The sequence below is a fragment of the Pleurodeles waltl genome, chromosome 7 (genome assembly GCF_031143425.1).
Source record: "Pleurodeles waltl isolate 20211129_DDA chromosome 7, aPleWal1.hap1.20221129, whole genome shotgun sequence".
NCBI classification, from domain to species: domain Eukaryota; kingdom Metazoa; phylum Chordata; class Amphibia; order Caudata; family Salamandridae; genus Pleurodeles; species Pleurodeles waltl.
Window position 1 is genome coordinate 1,277,895,534 of NC_090446.1, and position 22,728 is coordinate 1,277,918,261.

The 22,728-nt window shown below is 42.6% G+C and overlaps 1 protein-coding gene across 4 annotated transcripts in view; it reads left to right on the top strand.

Moving 5' to 3' along the window:
* Positions 1-22,728, top strand: part of THAP7 (THAP domain containing 7) — a 138,561-nt gene that overhangs the window by 40,590 nt on the left and 75,243 nt on the right. For all 4 annotated transcript variants that reach the window (XM_069200492.1, XM_069200490.1, XM_069200489.1 and 1 more), the window contains 4 exons: positions 5,380-5,522; positions 5,913-6,120; positions 11,328-11,407; positions 21,523-21,678. In XM_069200492.1, coding sequence (XP_069056593.1) covers positions 5,443-5,522; positions 5,913-6,120; positions 11,328-11,407; positions 21,523-21,678 — 524 coding nt within the window. In that variant the 5' untranslated portion in view covers positions 5,380-5,442. The remainder of the gene's footprint in view (positions 1-5,379; positions 5,523-5,912; positions 6,121-11,327; positions 11,408-21,522; positions 21,679-22,728) is intronic.

A 22,728-nucleotide genomic window follows, 5' to 3' on the forward strand; every position in this document is an offset into this window, starting at 1 on the left:
CCAAATAGCTGTGGCTCTACCCGTAGGATTTCCTCCACCATGACCCTGAGCTCCTCCTCGGAAAAGCGGGGGTGTCTTTGGCGTGCCATGGGGTGGTGTGTGTGTGATGTGTGAGGTGGTGTATGTGGTGATGAGTGTAGTGATGTGTAGTGGTGTGTGGTGTTTTGTGTGTGGATGTTGTGTGGGTGATGGTGTTGTGTGCCTCTGTGTGGTGGTATTGTCTATTCTGTGCTCTCTCTCTGGCCTTCTTTCTGTATTTTTGGTCGTAGGGGTTTGTGGGTGATGTGGGTGTGTGTTTTATATTGTGTTGGGTGTGTGGGAGTGGTGTGTGTATGTGTATCAGGTGTGTGTATTTGGAATTGTCCAATGTGGCAGTGTTTTGGAGATGTGTGTGTATTTTGAGCGCAGCGGTGTGTACCGCCAATGGAATACCGCGGTTGAAAGACGGCCGCATGGATTCGTGTTTCGTAATAGCATGGGCGTGTTTCTGTTGGCGTGGAGGTGGAGGTTTTGTTTTCGCCCAGTTTAACACTGACCTTTGGTGTGGCGGACTTGTGTGGGTGTCTGAGTTTCGGCGGATTCCGAGATGTGTGTCATAATAGCTGTGGCGGAATTCCGCGGCTGCGGCGGTGTATTGGCCGTCTTCTGCACGGCGGTAAGTGGCTTTTACCGCCAATGTTGTAATGACCCCCTAAATGTTTGTGCAAAGCAATGAGATTTATGTACTTGCTGGCGGTTCTCCAGTGGTGAATTTGCACTAAAATGTAATATCACAGTGTTGCTTTCTTTTCACCAAGGGTTTGTCTTGTAATGAGTACCGTTTTTAGCTAGTAAGTCCAGCAAATGAAAATGTATGTTTTAACAAACTTTCTTTTAATAATATGCACCCATTTAAAGCACTATAACGTCAACTAACTTGGATATGTGCAATGTAAAAATCTTCCAAAATAATTTTTAGATCACCATTGTGAATCATTGCTTTTTAAGATCCTAATCTGAACGCAGTGCACATTGATTCCAAGGGCAGATGCGGGTGAGCTTTATGTTAGCGAACATCACAGGCTAGTAATTTCTTTATCTGGAGTCCAGCTTTTAACTATCTCCTTTTATTTTAACGTTTTGTTTAACATTTCTTTGCGACCTCCCACCAGATTTACTCGAGTAGGCTGGTGGTCTTTTGTCTCTTTCACCACCCATCAAAGACTAATGCTACCAATCTCTGTTCTGGCCAACTATCTCTTACCCGGTGATAGTCATCCGATTTTCTGAAGCTTAGTAACACCAAACGTGAGCTTTTACTTAGCACCACTCATGCCACCTGCTGGAGTAACACAGCTTGTCCAAAAGTAATGGAGCCTTTTCTGCCCTCAGCCAGCTGTACGTAACCACTGAATATACATTGTTTTTAGTCTTTGTCTTGGCACACAGATGCCCATATTTGGCAACAAATGTGTTTTCCATTTGAAAATCTTGAAGCGGGTCTTACTTTTCAGTGTTGTGTTATAAAGATTTATCAAGTGCATAGCTGCGCTGGAAACGGGGCTTCCCAGCTCTAACCTACTACTAAGGTGATACAACACAGAGCCAACACAGAAAAGAAATATGCTGCAAACAGCCAGGTTTTCAGCTGCTTTCTAAAACAAAATCGTTATGAATATTCTGTAGATGTAAAGGCAGGTTATTCCCAAAAACTGGAGCCATTGCTCTGAAAAAGCACCATCCCCCCCGTCCTTACTATTTTGACTTGAGGTATAAGAGCCAAATTCAGGTTGGCAGAGTGGAGGGCCTTAGTAGGTATGAACGACTGCACCAAGGACGCCGAGCTATGTGCCCCCTGCTTGTTCTTAATCCGATGAGCTAGACACAATGCCTTAAACTGAATAGGTTTCTCCACCTGAAGCTAATGAAGTTTACAAAGCAGCTTAGAGACAGAGCAAAATTTAGGCAGATTAAAAAGTAATCTTGCAGCTGCATTCTAAACAATCTGCTGCCTATTTTTTTTAATAACTTGATGGCACCCAGATAAAGAATATTAGAATAGTCAAGTCACAAGATGATTAGAGATTATATAATCATTTGCTGAACCTGGGGATGGAAAACGACAATAATTGATTTAAGGCTTCTGAGAGCATCAAAACATGTGCCTGACTGTCCCTTGACTTGTGACTCAAATGATAGTGCTTCATGTTTTTTTGGTTTTTTTTTTACAACAGATTTCGGCTTGGGAAGAGACCATAACACCCTCGGCCTCCAATGGTCACCCCATACCTGAGAGTGCTTCCCCATTCAACTTTAGACAATTAGAATGCATCCCATTAGCAATTGTGGTTATATCATTCTGAAAGTTGACAACACCCTCCATAGGCCCATCTGCACAGGGTATTAAATGCATCCCAAAAGATTTAATCACATCCGCCAGTGGTTTATGTAGATGTTAAAGAAGGTAGGGTTTAGGGCCGATCCTTGAGGGGACGCTGTGCACTAAAGTTATTTGAGAAGATGAGAAAGGTGGGATATCACTTGAAAAGAATGATCTCCTAAGAAAGAGGCGAACCAAGCGCAGGCCTTGCCTTGCACCCCGAGCTCATGAAGTCGCTTTTGCAGCGCCTCATGAGACACCGTATTGAAGACTGCACTTAAATCTGAAAGAATGAGTGCAGTCGAGAAGACCATCATCCACAGCAAGACGCAAAGTTTCAGTCACGTTAGGGGAACAGATTCCATACTGTAGGAGAGTCCAACCCCATTCTGCAAGGAGTCCAACAATTGGTTCTTCTCTAAGAAGGCCGTCAAAAGATTGTTCACATGTTTCTCCACTACCTTTGTCAGGCACCATAGGAGAGAGATAGGTCGATAGTGTTGTGGCTGGTCTGGGTCAAGCAAGGTTTTTTTTCAAGAGAGGAATAACTTTAAGCGTGTTTACAAGCAGTGGGTACCACTGCTGTGGACAAAGAGAAATTGGCTAGTGTTAAAAATATAGGCAGAACAAACTCCTGTACTTTAAATATCAGCTCATGTTTAATCCGGTCTTCAGATGAGCCCAACTTAACTTTGCTCATCAAGGAGTTGAAGGAGTTATTGTCCAGCACGTCTAGCTCTCTCAGCTCATACTCCTGTGGCATGCTGCTCATTCTTAATGCAGGGCCATCAGCCTCCATAATACAAGTATTTGCAGAGAAATGCATGTAAATTCTTTTTGGATGCCTCAGCCAGCTGCTCTCACAGTTATATGCCAGTTTAATCGGGCTGTGGACTATGGATAGATTTATTTCAAGGGGTTTCTACTTATTTTAATTTTATCAGCGAATAAAGTGTGCCTTTTAAATCATTTTGTGGTAGTTTGATGGTTCTCAAATAGGCTTTCTAAGCTTAAACGTCATATGATTTCCTCCAAGTGCGTTCAAGCACTGTACAGCACTTTTTCAGTCAACTATTTTTCGTTAAACCAAGAAGTCAAATGTCAGTTTTCAGCTGGCCTGAACGTACAGGTATAAAGGCATCCAAAGCTAAACTTAGCCAAACCATCGTCTTCAGCACAGCTGTCTCAATGTTCAAAACCAATTGGAGTGTGTTAGCCTTAATATAGTTGCCAAATTTCTTGATGTCAAGTTTGTGCCATTTCCTTCCAGTAACAGGATTGTCATCAAGAATATCCAGGGCACTTGGGATGTTAAAACGAACTGGAACCAAGAAGTGATCTGACCATATCACTGGAATAAGGATGGATGTTCATAGGTTGAGAATATTGGAAAAGAGGGGTCCAAAAGATGCTTTGCAACATACATGTGGTCTGTCACTGGTTGTATTAGTTGAATGGCTTCCAAGTCATTGGTAAGATTGTGCATGTATCTACCATCAGCCTGCCCAAAGTGCAAGTTAAAGCTGCATGTAGTTTTAAAATTGGCCACTTTTAACACAACAGGAGAGATATACTCTATTAGAGTCTTCTTAAAACGTGTTACTGGTCCTGGAGGTCTATAAATCCAGAGGGAATTAAAGATAAGTTTTTATTGAAATGAACCTGAAACTGCACACTTTTGCAATCCTGTATATTACATGGAACAGTACTACACACAACAGAATTACTATAAATAATTGCAATATCACCACCCCCAGTGAGATCTGTCGCACCATTTGATGTACTAGCGAGAAGGAGGAGCTAATACTGACTTGGCATGAGCTGACAGGCTGAGCAAAGTTTCCGTAAGGAACAAAACATCCAGTGACTATTCTGTGATAAAGTTCAAAATTTCTGCATGATGGCACACCAGTGAAGGGCAATTAATACTAAACATCTTAATTCATTGTGCCTCTACAAATATTGTCATGGCCCAACTCAACCACACTCTCCCCAGCCCCCAGCAAACTATTTCAAAGGCAGTTAAAACACTCAAGGATACAATGTCACAAAGAATAAAACAAAGGCCAAAATAATTCTGTAAAAAAGATCACCAGCAGTGATTGCAGTTTCAAAGTACTAGTTGATAATGCCCTCATAAAATCATAAATGGGCTACAGCAGCACTTGTCTGGCTGCAGGTGACAAGACCTTGCCCTGGCTCCACAGGTGCAGAACTGTGAGGCCAAGCTGATCACTTGTTTTTCAAGGCATGAACATATCACTTAATGATGACATCTCTTCGTAGGTTGCCTCTCCACATTAGTATTTGCTGTTAGACTGTCCATTGTATATAGACCAATACACCACAACCTTCCTGATTTAATAGTATCCAAATGGTATATTTGTTTACGTAGTAAACACTTAAATTATCTTTCTGTTGAGCTAGCTAAGCCTTGCTAAAGATTTCTAAGACCTGAAGGACTAGTCAGGATGACCAAGCTTCCTATACTGCCACTGCCAAATGCTGCAATTGTCTGATTATCTTTTCGGGCTAAGTCAGATTGTCCTGTAGAAAATGACTCTAGCTATCTATGTAGTGGGTTGGGTAAAGTAAATCTTTTAAATAAAATTATATTTGATTATTCAGAATTTACTGTGCTTTTTTGTTCTCAAATGCTGACATGATGCTTTGGTGTGCAAGTGTTTTTACAAATGAATTAACATAGGTTTACTGCATAGGCTACCCTTTTGCCTTCACATATCCCCGTTTTTAGATTGAGTGTTTTCTTTCTGAAGGGGTACATGGGTAGTTTATATGTGCTAGTCCAATGCCAATTGATAGAGAAGTTAGATAACAGAGTCTATGGAGTTCTTTATTGTTAGCCTATTCCACACCTTCAGATTTTGGATGGTAAAAATTGTCTACCTATTTACCTCATATGATTTTGAGATCACCAGTTACAGGTTATATATACCATACATAATAGCTTAGAACTTCTTGCAGTGCTTCCATCACTTATTTGTGTGTGTTTTTTGTAGTTGCAGTGAGATGACCTTGGCAATGCAATTCATTGAAAATTATTTGCCAGTCTGTGAAAGGAAATGGTGCGGACTTGTTCAGCAGCTAACTGCGTTAATCGCCATACTCCGACAAGCAAGCGCAGAGGCATTACTTTTCACAGGTAAAGAAGTGTCCTGGGTCCAGTGTGGAATCTAAATACTGAGCCTGGAACAAAACCTACTTAATCTCTTGTATTATATTACATCAGAAGCAAACATAGTGATGTTATGATAAGTGTGCACTGAATTTTGCTATAGTTCTAACACAGGATTGATTGATTGATTGCAGTTGGCCACTAGTAATTGCTGCTCATTACTACTTCTGTTTATAATATTATCTTACCCAATGCCATCTTCCCATCTGCATTCCTTTTAAGAGGTCGCTAACTGGTGATACAGTGTCTTTATATTTATCTTCTAATTTGTTTCTTTTGAAGTGCTCTGTTTCTGCACACCACTCTTTGCATATTTTGCGACTAATTTAGGTTTGTCTCTCATGTTTGTACCTTTAGGTTCCCAAAGGAAGGGGGCCGCCGAGAGCTGTGGGTAGCTGCTGTGGCCCTTTCCCATTCTACTGCTGATAGCAATTGGACACCCTCTGTGCACAGCTCCCTCTGTTCACAGCATTTTCAGGACAAAGACTTTGATCGAACTGGGCAGACTGTTCGCTTAAGGGAAACTGCAGTGCCAACATTATTCCCGCGTGTAAAACCCTCAAAGGTAAAGATCCCCATATTAACTATACAAAACAGGGGTGTGGAATTTATTAAAATATCTACTTGTCCAGGGGACAGGTTGCTTCTCAAATCTACTTGTCCTGTAAAAAGATCTACTTGTCCCTTTGGTGCCATGTAGTGTGGCGACAAATTATGGCAGCAATCTCATTATGTAAGAGCTCTGATAATAGCCTCTCTGATTATGCCAGGGCTACTACCATAGTAGGGCTTGAATACTTGCAGTTTCAATCCCTACTGTAGCAATTTCCTTATTTTGCCACCTTTCTGCAGATCTGCATACTGGGGCTGGAGGAAGCAGTAAGCAATAGTTCCAGGGCTGGAATGCCTTTGAGTCTGCAAACCTACTAACCTGCATGTTTTAAAGATTTTTACCAGCTTCTCTCTAATATTTTCCCATAATAAGAAAGGTTGGACATTTACTCCTGACAATGGCAGAATTAGAACTTCTTCCAGGGTTGGGAAGAAAGTGGCTGGAGGGAAAATGAACTTGCAAATGCTCAATAGATTTTCACATGAGCAAATCTACACATCGTATTTACCCATGCTAAAATACAGTTCACAAATATTTTATAGGTGTACGACATATACCATGGGTGCACTTTTGTGACTTTCTTTAAGAATTTGGGGCCACATGTAGGTAGGTTCAGATTTGCGACCTGCAAATTGCGAGTCGCAAATCCGAATGTAGGATGGTGTCCCTGACACCATCTGTGATTCGCAAGGGCTTCGCAAATGCCCACCTCATGAATAATCATGAGGTGGGTCGCATTTTGCAACCCACTCGTGAATGGCGGTCCTCACAGGGATGGTGGCCTGCTGGAGACAGCAGACCACCATGTCTGTGACTGCTTTTCAATAAAGCAGTTTTTTTTTTTTTTTTTTTTGTAATGCATAACAAAAACGAAAAATGAACCGTTTTTGTTTCATTTTTTCAGAGCAGGCAGTGGTCCAAAGGACCACTGCCTGCTCTGAAAAAATGTTTACAGTGACATTCACAATGGGGAAGGGGTCCCATGGGGATCCCTTCCCTTTTGCGAAAGTGTTAGCACCCCTTTGAAATGGGTTCAAACTGCGATTGGTTTGCGTCCGCGTTCGGGGTCACAAAACAATCCTACATTGAACTGCGAGTCGCAATTAGGAAGGGAACACCCCTTACTAATTGCGAGTCGCAAACCCGTTTTGCGATTCGGTAACCAGGTTACCTAATCGCAAAACTGGGTTTGTGCATCGCAATGTGCTTTTTGCACGTCGCAAACAGTGAAAGTCGCTGTTGGCGACATGCAAAAAGCTACCTACATGTGGGTCTTGGTCCCTAATTAGGTCTGGTGTTAACAAAGACATTTTGTTTTTATTAAACTTCTATTTCTCTCTCTTTCGGCTGGCTTTACTGTGAGTGATCACATTCTGCTCTTCCACAAGGAGCATATTGGCACACAAAGTAGTTTTGTTCAGTGTCAGGAACTACAGTGGCAATCAGTGACGTAACGAAACTGGAGGGTACCCCTTTGCAAAGAACATGGAGGAGCCCCCTCTCCAGGCTCACTCAGGGCAGGTGCTGTGCTGAAGGGGCCCCCTGGAGAGCGGCTGCGGGGCCTTTGTTATGCCGCTGGTGGCAACGTGTGCTTTTAGAGTTCAAAAACTTTTTTGGGGGGGTTTTGCCAGTGTTTGTTACAATGTTGAGGGCCTGGTAGCTCCCACAACAATAAAGTGTTACAAAAGCCATGTCAAAACAAGACACGCATTGATGAAACTAAAAGACTTCTAAAAATATGTCAGATCAGTTGGCTTTGTCAGTGTTTGTTTATTTTCATGCTTCCCATAATCGTGTTGAAAATGGTTACACTGATTTTCCATTAGAAATATTTTTGGGAAATACTAGCATGCATCAACACATTTTACTAAATGACACTTCATTTGCATCTAATCAGAGAGCATTCTGGGAGCATTATACTTAGCCTCATAGCCTAAACTTTTCAAACATGTGTATACACGTTTTTTTTTTTTTGTACTGGAACCAACGTCAGTAGTGAAGTGTGACCTTAAAACATTTATGTACAGCACTCACCCTAATAATGAAGGCTTTCAAATAATGAACCATAAATACAAGTTCGAACAGCATTATCTTTTGGAAACACATTACCTCAACTGCAGAGAGTTCCACTCTCTGTAAACAGGCAGCCAAAGGGCTTGTGCTGCAGAGGGTTGGGCCTACTTGTCCCAAGGACAAAGTAAACATAAAAACTTGTTGCCCTTGACCCCAAACAAGATGTCCCGGGCGATAGGAATTCCACATCCCTACAAAAATACTTTGCTATTAAACCTATTGGCTGGGCCTGCACTCTCTCAGATTTGCTGCTTGAAGAGATCACTGTGTAGTGTCTTGCCTGTGGTGTGGTGCCACATTGTAATGGGTGTTCTGTAATCCTGAATATGTTGCAGATTGAAGTGTGCCCTAAACCCCTTTAACCTGCAGTAGTATTCCTGTAGTTTTAGGTTTCCAGAAGGATGGTGTAGCTATTCAAGGTCTAAATCTTTAATGCATGTCCATCCTGAAAGATAGCACTTTTGCTTTAGTTGCCAGCCTGGGGTAGCTAAAGGACCCCATCGGTGGCTTGGTTGAATAGCTTGATAGTTTAAGCAATCGCAGTTTCTCTTTCTAAAACCCAAGCCTTTTAATGTATGTTTAGCTAAAGTAATCGAGATTCACAATTGTTTATTCAAGCCATTGGTCAAAACACTAGATGTTAAAGGTTTGCAGTTATTTTTACTAAAGGCTTGAAATTTATTTTTTTGAAAAATCTTTATAGACGTTTCAGTTTGAAAAACAAGAGCCAATTCTGGCACATCACATGTATACTTTGAAGATTGTGCATATACACTGGAAACACTGTGAGCAGTGGCACACTTAAATGCAGTGCTTGCAAAGCCATGAAGACTCCTTCCTGAAACCTCAACATGATGGGGTCTCGAAATAGCCTATCTTTTCGTCCATGGACCAGGTCCTAGACTGACAGGGTTCAATGCGTATCCTCTTGTAGTCTGCCCAGCACTTCCATATCGTAAAGTGGTTGTGCGGGCACCCCCTAGCCTGATATATTGGGCACTCCAGGCCCATACAAAAAACCATGCCCTTTGCCCACCGATTTCAGGAGGGGACCGCTGCATCCTTCCATGTTTTTGCAATGTCTTGTTTAGCTATGAGCAGCCCCAGGCAGAGCAGCGTTCTCTAACATCTATGGCTCACCTCATCTTTCACAATATGTAGCAAAATTAGTTTTGGCTGCCTGGGGACCCTCCAACCGAGCACCTCGCCCAGAAATGTGAAAGAACTCAGCAGCCCCAGAAGGTATGTAATACATCCCCAGTGGCATCACCGCAGCGCAAGCAACACCCAGAGACACTCAGCCGCATTCTGAACAGCTGTGTCCTTGTGAAATAACGTTAGTGCAGTATTTTGAGTTGGATAAGTCATAACTGGGAGGCCACCACTGCTTCTCTTGGGGCGGCCACTGCCTCCCTCCAGTTCTCGTCCTCAAGCTGGTCAAGGTCCTGTGTCCATGCCTCGCTCACCTTCACCAAAGGGGCTGGTTATTGATGTAGCAGTATTTGATAGAGTTTGAACAGTTTGTGTTTGAATATCAGTTAGTAAGAGTTTTGCCTCCAGGGAGAATGCACCGGAATTTTGGGGTCTAATAGCAAGTATGAGGTGAGTGCATGTTGGAGCAGGAGGTATCCAAACAACTGGGTACTGAAGTGTTGGTATTCCTCCTGTAGCTCCGAAAAGGACTTAAGGGGATCTGTCTGTGAGCACATCTCCGATTGTCGAGATGCCTATGATGTTCCATTGGCAAAGCCACAGAGTGTAGCCACTTGGGGGAGTCTTGTCTCCACAACGGGGCCCGCATTGTATGTCAGCCAGCCACCCACAGTGTTCGTGGCCTCTCTCCATCTGGTCAGCACTACATAGCAAGTGTTTGGAGGCATTCGCAGCCCAAGACTGATCCTTCCACTGCGTCAAACACCAGTCATTGAGCACCAGTAGGTGTGCTGCTCTGTAATATAGCAGCAGGTCCGGAGTGGCCAGGCCTTCCTCAAAGGCGGGTTTGCAGCATTTTTCTAGGGTGATGCGGGGTGGTCCAAGCTCACGTGTTAGGATATCGGCCTTGGTGAAGAATTCCCTCCCCATTGGGAAGAGGAAATTCTGAAGTTGGTATTGGAGCCTTGGCAATGAAACCATTTTGAAGATGGCCGACCAGAGATAGCGAGAGGGAGTTTCTAAATTTAATGTCGCTGGCAAAGCCCACCAGCTGAGAATGTAGATTGTGTTCATACAGTGAGGCCCTATCCTTGGTTACATTTACCCCTTTATATTTGAATCCCCAGGGGGAGTACCTGCAGCTCTGGGGCATACTCCGTGTCATCCAGACATTGGGCGATGGGATAGATGAGCGATTTAGCTTTATTGATTGAAAGACATCAGTAGATTCCAGATGTAGGTATATTTGCCATGCTGGCAGTCCTGAATGGGAGGGTCGTTAAGGAAAGAGCAAGGCATCATCTGCACAAGTGAGATTCTGATGCTTTCCATCGGGGACCATTGGATGCATCGGGACAAAGCGTCTACTGCTATCCACACTGCCAGGGGCTCTATAGCGACATTCGGTTGAATTTTAACATAAACTTGTGTTGATATTTCTCCCATCTCACATAACCGTGTCATTTCCAGGTTAGGTTGCAGTTGCAACCTGAAATATGTGTTAGTCATCCGTTTGACAATACCTAATGGAGTTGCATGATTTATAATTGTTATTATTATATATAAGTGTTGTGAATAATTGCAGCTGATGTTTGTGTGAGCCAGGGTTCTTTTCGCAGTGGGAAATAATTACTGCTGTGTAATGCACTGACAGCTTAGAACTGATGTTATGTTGCCTGGACTTGTGGGCAGAATTGTTTTATAGATTTACTGTAATTCAGTTTTGCTGCACATTTTAATAGGTTTTAGATCTGTCTTGTTTATGGGAACTGCTAAGATTGATGATTTATTGGTGCACAGTTTTGTACTTCTGGGTTATCTTGTTGATAGTTTTATTATTTGTCATTTGCGTTGAAGCTTACTGACATTTTGTATTTTTGTACTTTAATAACTATTGATGTTTGTATTTTCTTCCTGTGGGGTTCAATTTGCAGATGCCACGGCATTGTTCAGCTACTGGCTGCACCATGAGAGACACAAGGGAAACCAGAAACAAGGGTGTCTCCTTTCACAGGTCAGTGTGGATAGTAAATTCCTTTCACTTAGGAAACGAAAACTGGGAAACTGAAGAGAACGAAAGCTGTTTCTCCATTAGTACTTGGATGTTTCCAGTCAGGCTAAAGTAAAAATGTCTCTTGTTTGAATTCAGGTACTAGACACAGGAATCGGTGGAAATGATAGGGTGCTCCTTTAATATTTTGACCCAGCCTGTTGCACATAAGACGATATTATAGTTTCATCATGTTGCAATTTCAAACAACACAACATACTTGATTGGAGTTTTATTTATTGTTAGTCTCCAGAGCCACACAAGCAGCTGTGAAGTATGTGCTCTCCTATGACTCCGGGATTATCATTATTTTTTCGTGGTGAACAGCTGCTGTTTTTTTTACAGAAATCATGGAGCCATGTTCATGGTAGGCATTCATTTTGTCAGTTATTGTAGCCATACTGACGTCTTTGGATAGTCCCAGATGACTCTGGACCATCCTCCATCCTTAAGGATCTGCAGATATTTGCTCATAGTGCTTTTTTAAGAAAAGACCACAAATAATCCTACTAAGAGTTTTGCAGATTTTTTTGTCTTCAGAAGATCCAGCAGGCCTGCATTTTTATGGCGCCAGTGGAGGTGACCTCACACTCAACAATGATTAATGATCAGATTACATTTATTTAAAAAATGGACATGTGCTGAACTATAGACTAATCATAATCCTTATTGAAATCATGCTTCATAACCCTCTTTGTGCTTCAGAATTTGCCCATTGAGACATGTATGGTTTCTGTTTATTAACTTAATCATCACCAATTGTTCATGGATCTCTTTATAGATGCAGGTATAATCAAGCTTTTTCCTGGTTATACACATCAACAATTGGCTGCATATAGGACTTTGCCAACCATTCATGTTGTAGTGTCTGTAATATACTTAACCCTGTTGTGTCATGAAGAAGGCAAGGTAGAAAATTGCTTGTCAGCCTGAACATATGTGGTCCCCTTTAATAATGATGTGTTTCTATCAGTTTTCTGACCCTCACAAAACTTCGACAGTGCATTAAACACTGTTGCTAACGGTTTCTAACAGACTATCCTTTAACTTTACTCACTAATCACACCATATCCAATACTTTGCAGTACAATCTTCTATTTTCAGTGACAACTACCTTTAAAAAAATACTGTTGCTTTTATCTATTTGGGATGTAATCAAATGTGAGGCACATTAATCCGTCATGAGTCCTTACGTGTGTTATACCGTAACTCATTTAATATAGTTTATCTTGAGTTATTGTTGGAAAGTGGATTATTGGTAAGGGCAGATAAGTACCTATACTTGGCAGTAGGCCACTGGCCCCCACCAGGTTCTGTTAGGTCTCAAATTAACCCCAGCTCAACCCTTGGTAGCTTGGCAACAAGGCTTAACTTAGGAGACAAAGTTTGTAAAGCATTCAAGTATCACAAACCAGTAGTTAAATAAGACAAGGAAACGGTTTAAAATTCCAAACCAATTAATAAAAATATGAAATATTTTTAGCTTTAGTTTGACACCAAAACAAATAAAATCGGATGAGGAGAACCAGATATATGAATTTTTTAAAAATTCATGTTTTCTAGCGCAAAGAAACAAAAAGTGCCAATCTGGTCGCACCTCGACCGGGACAAAGTCAAAGTTTCAGGCCGACCGCGATGGAGCCCTGCTCAACTACAGCAAGCGGGAGGCCTCAGTCAAAGTATACCTTTGCACTTAGTTGTTTTCTTGAAGATTTTCTTCAGCAGGATGAAGTCCCAAATCCGATCCGACCTCCCTGGAGCTCTCTTCAGATACGCAGGGGACCTTGGTGAAGATTTCTATGTTCGGACTTAGATAATTTTTCAGGATGAAAATCTTTGCCCGGGCCAAAGCTGAATCGAGATCCAATGTCCTTGGAGCCCTCCTCGGATACCCTGCGCTGGAAGTCCCGGTAAAGTTTTTACCTTCGGACTTAGTCACTTTTTTGGAGCTTTTTCTCTCAGAACTCGGACAACACTCAACAACAAGCAGATTTTGAGTCGACTTCATCGGATTGCCTTTCCAGGAGCCCCCGGTGAAATCCTGGAAGTCCGGAGCTTTTCAGCGGGACAAACTTGCAAACCAGGCCGTATTGCGGTTGACGTAAGCCGGCTTGACTCTTGATGGCGGGTCAGTTCCTTTATGGAGCTTTTTACAAAAAGTTCTCCATTCTTCTCCAAACTTCTGGATCTTCTTCCAGAAGGTCTTTGAAGGTCTTTTAGGCATCCACAGCTCACCCTACGGTCCCAGAAACTCTAAGTTGCTCCTTGAGGGTTAGGACTCCAACTTCCAGAATGCACCTGTCTCAAACTCTAAAATGGCCACTGGACAGTGGTCAGCTGGTCCGTTTCTTCAGGAATTGATGCAGGTGACTCTGGTTAGCTATTTTTCACCTGTAGCAAGCAGGGAGTCCCCTCTTGAACCATTTGAAGCCAGGCAAAGTCCTTTTTGTGATAAAGCCCAAGTGTGCAGCTGGTGCAGTCATTCAGAATGCAGTGTCCAGTTGCAGGTCTGGGCTCAAGCAGGGCAGTCCTTCTTCTGATGTTCTTCCCTGTAGGGATCTGAGGTGTGTGTGCAGCTCTGCTGTATTTATCCTTGCTCCTGGGGTGGAAATCAGGGGGGGTCCTGGTTGTCCAGTTACAGGCAGGCTCCTTCCCCCTTTAATGAACACTTCCTGGGAAGTGTGGCAAAAATCAATCACAGGGAGCAACGTTCTTCAAAAATCCATCATGTCTGAAAGTGATTTTTGGAGGTTAGATCTGGCTGACCCAGTCACTGGGGTGGCAAAAAAACCTAAACACACCCCTCTCCCGCCCTCTCCTAATCTAATCAAGACGGCACCTGATTGTCTGGGGTTGCAGGAAGTGGGGGAGGTCCTGAGCTGCCCCAAATATCCTTCCCTACCTTTGAAAAACAGTTTGGCTGCTCTCTTCCCCATCCTGTTTCACCATCTCCTGAGGCAGATCTCCTCTCCCAGGCACATACTGTGTGTTCAGCCCAGGCCATTTCACACCTCATCAGGGCACCCTGGCCAGGCTGCCAGAGGCTGGCCAAGGAGAGAAGGGCACTACAGAGCTGAAGTTGGCAACTTTTAGGTAGAGTTGTAAACCTCTGTACCTGAACTAGTTATATTAAATCCAACAATTAAAAGTTGTGGGATTTTTTTTTTTTTTTTTTTTTTTTTTTTTTTAAATCTGTTTATTAAACTTAACATGAACAAGGTTTTGGAAATGGCAGTACATTACATATGCTTTGGTGATTACTCACCTATCTTCTAGCAATTGTACATTACATTGCACAGCATAACTTTATTACGATGCCCCGGCTTTCCATAAACATTCCACAACATTTAACATTTGACATAATGATTGATATTATTAGATATGTATTTTGGCGTCCATGATGGTGAGGGAAGCGTAGAGCGATATTTATCTCAAGGGTTGTGCTTCCGCATGTGTTCTTTAGTGTAGAGGTGTCGTTGTATCATGGGTCATTCAAAGGGTAAATGTGATATGTACTAGGCCTAGCAATGTTAAAGTTTGGATCTATTTTTGGCAGCCGCAATTAATGTGTATGTTTTTAGGTAATCTAAAAATTATTAAGCGGCGTACCTCAAGGTGGATATTTGTCATCCCTAGCTTCAATCCTGACTACAAAAAGATCCCAATTTTCAATCCCATCTCTTGATTGACTTCCATACTGTGATTGCTTCAGGGTTTGAGATTCCGCCAGTGCATAATCATGTAGGTCACGTAACCAAAGTGAATGGGGAGGAGCGCCAGGGGCCTTCCAATGTGTAGCTATCAGGCGTTTATATGTCACGAATGCTAGATCTGCAAACTTGTGTATATGCTTGTCTTTTTTTGCGCGGTATCGTATGTTAAGCAAGCAGGATTCTGGAGTCTGGATAAGCGGATGTCCTGTTAGGTCTATAGTTGTATTTACAATTTGGTTCCAGCCTGTATTGATCGTGTTGCATTCCCAGACCATGTGATAGAAGGTTGCCGCAGGAGCGGCACATCTTGGACATATGGAGTTAGCTCCCATGTATATTTTCTGAATGCGGGCTGGAGAAAGATAAGCCTGGTGCACATAATTAAATTGCGTATATCTTAGTCTAAAATTGCGAGATACGGATTTAATCGACGTGAGGGCTGTGTCCCAGGTTTTTTGTGCTAATGGTGTAGTAAGAGCGGAGTCCCAGCGAAGTTTGACCTGTGTTAGGGTTTTACTATTTCTTGTCAGGAGAATTTTGTACAATTTAGTAACAGTATGTTTTGCCTCCCCCATAGATAGAATTGCAGAAAGTAGGAGGGATTCATTTGGTTCATTTTGCCCGCAACCCCATATGTTGCGAAGGAGACTATTGATGGCATTGAATGTCAAAAAAGCTTGTGGTTGCATTACCCCTGTCGCCGTCAAATCTGCAAACGAAATGGCTTTGGTTTCGTTATATAGGTCCCCTGTATTCAGAGTATTAACCATTCGTGTGTCATGATAGAGGGATAGGGAGTGAAAGCCCGGGAGCTGTAATATTGGAATTAAGGGAGAATAGGGAGGAGGTAGCAGTTTTCCTTGTACATATCTCTTCCAGCAATGTCTGGCCGCACTAAGCAGGGGAGTATTGTGTCGTTGTTGAGGAAGACCTGTTAATAGCCATGACAATATCTGTGTGGGTTTTATGTAGTCCATTATTGCTGTAGCCTCTGTGTTAGACGGTTCAGTGAGCCATTTAGTGACCCACTGAAGTTGGGCTGCTGCATAATAGAGCTCGAGGTTCGGCATGCCCAGGCCTCCCTCTTCTTGTGGATATTGCGTGATGTTTAGGGCTACCCTGCGTCTGTCTCGGCCCCAGAGTAAGTCAGTTAGGAGGGAATGTACTTTATGAAAAAAAGAACGTGGCAAGGCCAACGGGAGTGCTGAGAAGTAATACAAGAATCTCGGCAGTATTAGCATCTTGGCTATTGCTATCCGGCCCATGGGTGATAATGGCAAGGAGCTCCAAAATTCCAGGGAGCCTCGGGTGGAGCGGAGCAATCTGTCTAGGTTACCTTCCCTTAGGTCTGCCATAGAATGATACACCTGTACACCCAAATACTTGAAGGTTTGGTACGACCAAGGTAAATGGTCTATAGAGGGAGGTGCTTGTTGCTCAGGGGGCAAACAAGTAAGGGGGAAGATACAGGATTTAGTCCAGTTCACTCGTAGGCCAGATATAAGAGCGAACCTATCTAATATATGCATTATCTTGGGTAATGAGTCAGATTGGTTGCGTAAGTATATCAGGGCGTCATCTGCATACAAGGAAATTATATGATATGTATCGAACTCCCTTATGCCCCATTTATGTGCATATTTCCTAAGCTTAATGGCAAGTGGTTCCATAGCTATTGCAAATAGCAATGGCGATAGCGGGCATCCTTGTCTGGTTCCTCTATTCACAGGAAAGGCTTCTGATACTACCCGACCTGTTTTAACTCGGGCTGTTGGTTTGGAGTATAATGTGGTAATCCAACTGATGAAGCCATTCCGAAATCCGAACGTTTTGAGTGCGCTAAATAGGTATTTCCAGCCCAGCGTATCAAACGCCTTCTCGATATCAAGTGATACAGTCACACTCTCTGGATCAGTGGTGTTATGCATGATGCGGATTAGGCGTCTTATATTAATAAAAGTGTTTCTACCCGGGATAAATCCCGACTGATCGGGATGTATCAAGCTTGCTACATGGGGGAGCAACCTATTTGCTAGGATTTTTCCCAAAAGTTTGCAATCAGTATTCAACAAGGAGAGCGGTCTATATGATCTAACGTCCGTAGGGTCTCGCCCCGGTTTTGGTAGCACCACTATTAATGCTTCCCTCATAGAGTCTGGTAACTGTTCTCTATTCCGCGCTTCATTAAACACCTCTACCAAGGGTTGTAGCAGGTGAGTGCTATGCGAGTTATAATATTCTGGTGGTAAGCCATCAGTGCCTGGGGTCTTACTTCGCGCCATTTGAGATAGAGCTAAACGAAGCTCTTCAATAGTAATAGGGCCGTCTAGAATATCAGCATTGTTGACAATGTTCGAATTTTGGGGAATCTGTGTGAGAAATTCGGCCAGTTGCTGTTCTGTGGGAGAAGTAGGGGATTGATATAGCGCATTATAGTATGTATAGAATGCCTTATTGATGTCGGCCTGAGTGTTGACTACTATTCCTGTTTGTAACTTGATGGCCCCTATCGGCGATGATTCCGGTGTTTGTCGTACCAACCATGCCAATAGTCTGCCCGATCTGTCTCCCTCTGCGTGTTGTCTTGTTTTAAAGTGCCTATAGTCATGTCTGCCAAGACTGTTGTCTGCTTCTCTATACTTAGCTTTCAATGATATAAGTGTTTCTGACGGTGTTTTATTTATTGAGGCCTCTATCTCCGCCTTGCGTATTTTGGCTTCCAGTTTTAATAATTCTGAGGACAGCATTTTCTTAATGCCCACTGATGCTGCCAGACAATGTCCTCTGACTACTACTTTATGGGCATCCCATTCAGTAGCTCGAGTTGCCGTTGTATTCTTATTAAGAGAGAAATAGGTCGACAGGCATGATGCTAATTCTGTATTGAAAGGGGGGTCAGTCAAGGCGTCTGGCTGTAAGCGCCACGTTGGGATGCGAGCATGAGTATAACCCCAGATCAGCGTTAAGTAATGTGGATTGTGATCTGATATAGTGCGGGCTAAGTACCCAGATGTAGTCACCTTTGGGATTATGTTAGACGTAGTGAAAAACATATCTAGCCTAGTGTAGAGTTTGTGTACTGGTGAATAGAACGAGTATTCGCGTGAAGTGGGATGAGAGGTTCTCCATATTTCAGTTAACCTGTTATTGGCAGCCCATTCCATCAAATCAAGCGATGCTCGCTTAGCAGGGGCTTGTTCAAGTGGGGGGGTGGAGCGATCTTTTAGGATATCAATAACACCGTTGAAATCTCCGCCCCATATGGTATCGATTGCAGGATCCCTGAGCAGGCTGCTGCCCATTGTCCTAAGAAACTCACGTTGGTTTGTATTAGGGGAGTATAAGGTTATCAGGGCTAATGGGTCGCCATCTAACGCGCCCTCTAAAATTACGTACCGCCCATTTGGGTCGCACTGTATACGGAGCACAACATATGGGACCCCTGGGGCTATCCAGATTCCAGCCCCTCTGGCATATGACGAAAAGGTAGTTCCATGTAATTGACCCTTCCACTTTGTTTTAGTTAGTGCAAGCAAGGATTTATCCAAATGGGTCTCTTGCAACATGGCAATATGTATTTGGTGCCGCCTAAGGTATGTATAAATCCGTTGTCTTTTATTTGCGGAAGCCATGCCCTTTACATTCCATGTTAAGATTTTATATTGAGTAGCATAGCTCTTATTTTGGGATGACATGGAATTTGAGTTAGATATTTGGTGGGGTTACCACCCGTGGTTATGTATGCCCAAATTTTCTTTGTGCTTTGATATCTATACCCTACAACTAGCTTCCCGGCTCCTGAGATATGTGACTTATTTTTGTAGTTTACATTATGGTGTGACGCTCTGTAATTAATACATGTCAATACGAATAACAATAAAACTGAACGTTCTGCTACAACTACAAGATCCGCTATATTTAACAACAGTAGCGGATATGATATGAACAAGGGGGTGACAGAACTTGTCATCTTGGGGTAACAGTCCTTATGGTGCGGAGGGTGTTCCATGGCTACGGGTAGTTGAATGATGTATAACCGGCCTATTTTACGTATGTTGTAGACGTTGCCAGATCTAAGCAGCGGCGGGGCGGGCACACATTTCCCCGGGAGGGTTTATTCTATTTCAAACAACGACAGTGCCCAACCAAGGACAGCAGGTTGTATAGTATCCTGTATCTGGTAGCAAGTTTTTAACAAATGTCATCAGCTGCGCGTGGAGTGAGGGCTGGACCCCGGTCAGTTTCCGTGGAGTCTGAATTTAACTCTAGATCAGGTTCGGCTTCTGATTGCTCAGAGTAATGTGTCGGTGACACATTGGCAAAGCGTTGCGCGGATTGTAACAGATGCGATCTCTCAGCTCGAGATTGTTCAGGGGAAGGTCTGCCGCCTTGTTTACTGCGAGGTTTGTGCTTATTTCTTTGGGGTAGACTTTTATCAATAGGAGATGGAGGGTCAGCTAGGCCTTTTGCATGAAGCCATGTCCATGCATCTTCAGGAGTAGTAAAGAATAAAGTACGGGAGGCATCTTGTATTCGGAGTTTAGCTGGGAACAGCAGAGAATATTTAATATTGTGTTCTCTGAGACGCTCCTTGATCCGGTAGAATGAGTTACGTTTCTTTTGTACCTCCATTGTGAAGTCCGGGTAAGCGGTTATTTGTGTGTTCTCAAAGTGCATTGGGTTAAATTTACGAAATAGTTGTAATATAAGGTCTCTATCACGATAGTTCAATAATTTTGCTATTAGGGGGCGTGGAGAGGCACCTGGTGGCGGGGGTCTGCCTGGTATCCTGTGGGCGCGCTCCACCGAAAAGAACTTCGGAACATTCTTCTTGAACACCGTTTCAGTCAGCCACTTTTCAATAAAGAGTTCTGTGTTTGGGCCTTCGGCTCGTTCTGGGAATCCAACGAATCGGATGTTATTCCGGCGCGATCTGCTTTCAGCTTCTTCGGCTCTTCGCTTGAGTGTCTCGACTTCTGTTGTTATAACACTTAATTGGGATTTAACTGTTGACATGTCTGGTGTGAGGTGTGACGTATCTTTTTCAAGCTCGGCGAGCTTTTCCGCCAACACCTGTTGATCCACCCGAAGCAAGTTAACAACTTCTGCGATTGAGCCAATTTTCGCTTCCAGAGTTGTTTTGGTATCCAGTATAGCTTGCAACACTTTTTCAAATTGTGTTGAGTGCTTTTGCAGTGTCTCTTTTAGATCTTGAAGGGTTTGGTGCGTGACTGTGGTCTCAGATGATGGAGGCATTTTAGTTGGGTCCATGTTTTCAGGTGGCACACGTGGGGTCTTTGGCTTTCCCATCAGGTGATTCGCGTTTAAAGTTATTGTTGAACTCTGAATTCAGCCTAGCACTGTTTGATTGTGACACAGAGATTATCGACAGTTTATCTCTGGCGCTGAGTAGGCCCAATGCCTGTAGACGTCAGGTAGTTTACTTTCCTCCTCTCACCGCACACTCACCGTACGGCACTACCAAGGACCGATTGTGGGATTTATTATAACAATTAATTTTATACCAAACTCAGTGTATCTGGCACTTATGGGGACTTTGTTAATTAAAATAAAGTCTCCCTATTTTAGCCTATGGAGGCCATTCACTACAGTGAGGAAAAAACTAATTTGGCTATTTCACCTCACCAGGGCTTAGAAAACAATTTTATAAGGTCCCTGCTTATAGATACATGACACCCAACCCTAGGGGCACATAGGGCCCACCTAAGGGGTGACTAATATGTAAAAGATAAGGTACTTTAAGATTTTTGGAGTACTTTTAATTCCACAGTCGAATTTGCATATAACTTTAGTTTAAAAGCAGCCAGAAAGGCAGGCCTGCCTCCAAAATGACACTGGGCACCTCAGCAGTGGACCGATAGGTGCACTACCTATGCTGGGGTCCCTAAACCTACATGCCCTACCATATACTAGGGACTTATAGGGAGGTTGATACTTCCAATTATACCTAGCCTAATTTGCATATCCACTTTATACAGAGCACTGGCCCTGGGACTGGTAAGCAGTGCCCAGGGTACAGCGAAGAGTCAGTAATAATCACACGTTTTAAGCTTTCAGAACATACTGCTTCAAAACAATGTTAAAAAGGACCTTTTTATGCTTATTCATATTCTATTAATCTTGGTAGGCAAGAATTTTACTTCAGTTGGCTCAAGTTTTTGTTATTACTGGTATTCTGAAAATAAATTAAAAAACAGTATCCCATTTTAGTCATAATAACATTTCAGGTAAATAGGTGAATGCCTTAGTGTATTTTGAATTTTTAGAGAATTTGATGTGTATGTTTATAATGAAGTAGTCTATAAACGTCTAATTATGTTTTTTTTTAAACTTCCTAATTGGCAGATTACCAAAAAAGGAGAACCCCCGCCGAATCCTTTGGCTGGCAAACTGCTGTCGGACAGATTCCAGCGGAACAGGTGTTTGGGATCCAACTTCAGAGTATATATATTTCTGCTCCAGACATTTTGAGAAGAGCTGCTTTGAAGTGGTGGGGATGAGGTAGGTTTACATTACAGGTGTCAGTGCCATAAAAGATGGGGACAATATATGCTTGACAAGCTTTTTTAGTCTTAAAATCCCTAGCTGCTTTGAGAATTAAATGAGTATGCCTTGGCCTTTTTCGCAGTCCCTGCCTCTTTTGTATAATGGTTATGAAGACTGCGGGATTGCATGGCCTCTGAAGTGCCACTTCTCAGTGATTTTCATTGACTGGGATGAGGTTGTTTTGCTTAGGCCCCTCTTAACTCTGTGTTCTCTAAAAAGAACTTCTCAGCGAGGTAGAATGAGTGAGCAATACAGAACACACACTTTAAATATTAGCAGGGTGTGATAATGATAATTTTTATTATTTAATAAAGACCATAAAACATTGCATTCCTGTATAAGTGGTACAAGGCATGATCAATGTAACAAATACATTCCCTCCCCCCCCCCACCCCTGTGGTTCCATTTCCAATGAGTGACAAATCATTTAAAACAGGGTTAAAATCAAGGTAAAACACGAATAACTCAATCAACATCATTCATAATCTACTAAAATTGCAGTGGGAATCAGATCGTGGATCAAGTTTTAAGGTGTTTTTAGTCCGCCGCCATAAAAATTAAAAAAGGTTCTATCACAATATCCTAGTACAGGTCTTATGCCAAACTCAAATTTGACCTTATTCCCTAAAAGCATAATGTCAAAGCGGTTAGTATTATAACTAATAATATGCAGAGTTGAACAAAAAGTGCATAACATACCATCTGCCCACCATAGAATAGAACACCAGCCCGGGGGTATGTTAGACCATGTTTCCAGAAAGCAAAGTTTTGAAAAATATTTGATAGTAAAAGTTACTATTTTAAATAATGTGCAAAGGTGGGCAAAAAGTGCATTACATTCCTTCTGCATGGTGGCTAAATACCAATCAGATGTTAAGTAATTAATCATTGACAATAGGATACATATCCTAACCCGATCCCTATGATGGAACTCAGAGGGGGGTATAGAGCAGGGATGATAAGAAAAAAACACTAAAGCCCATTGTCCACCTGTCCTGTTGCTTA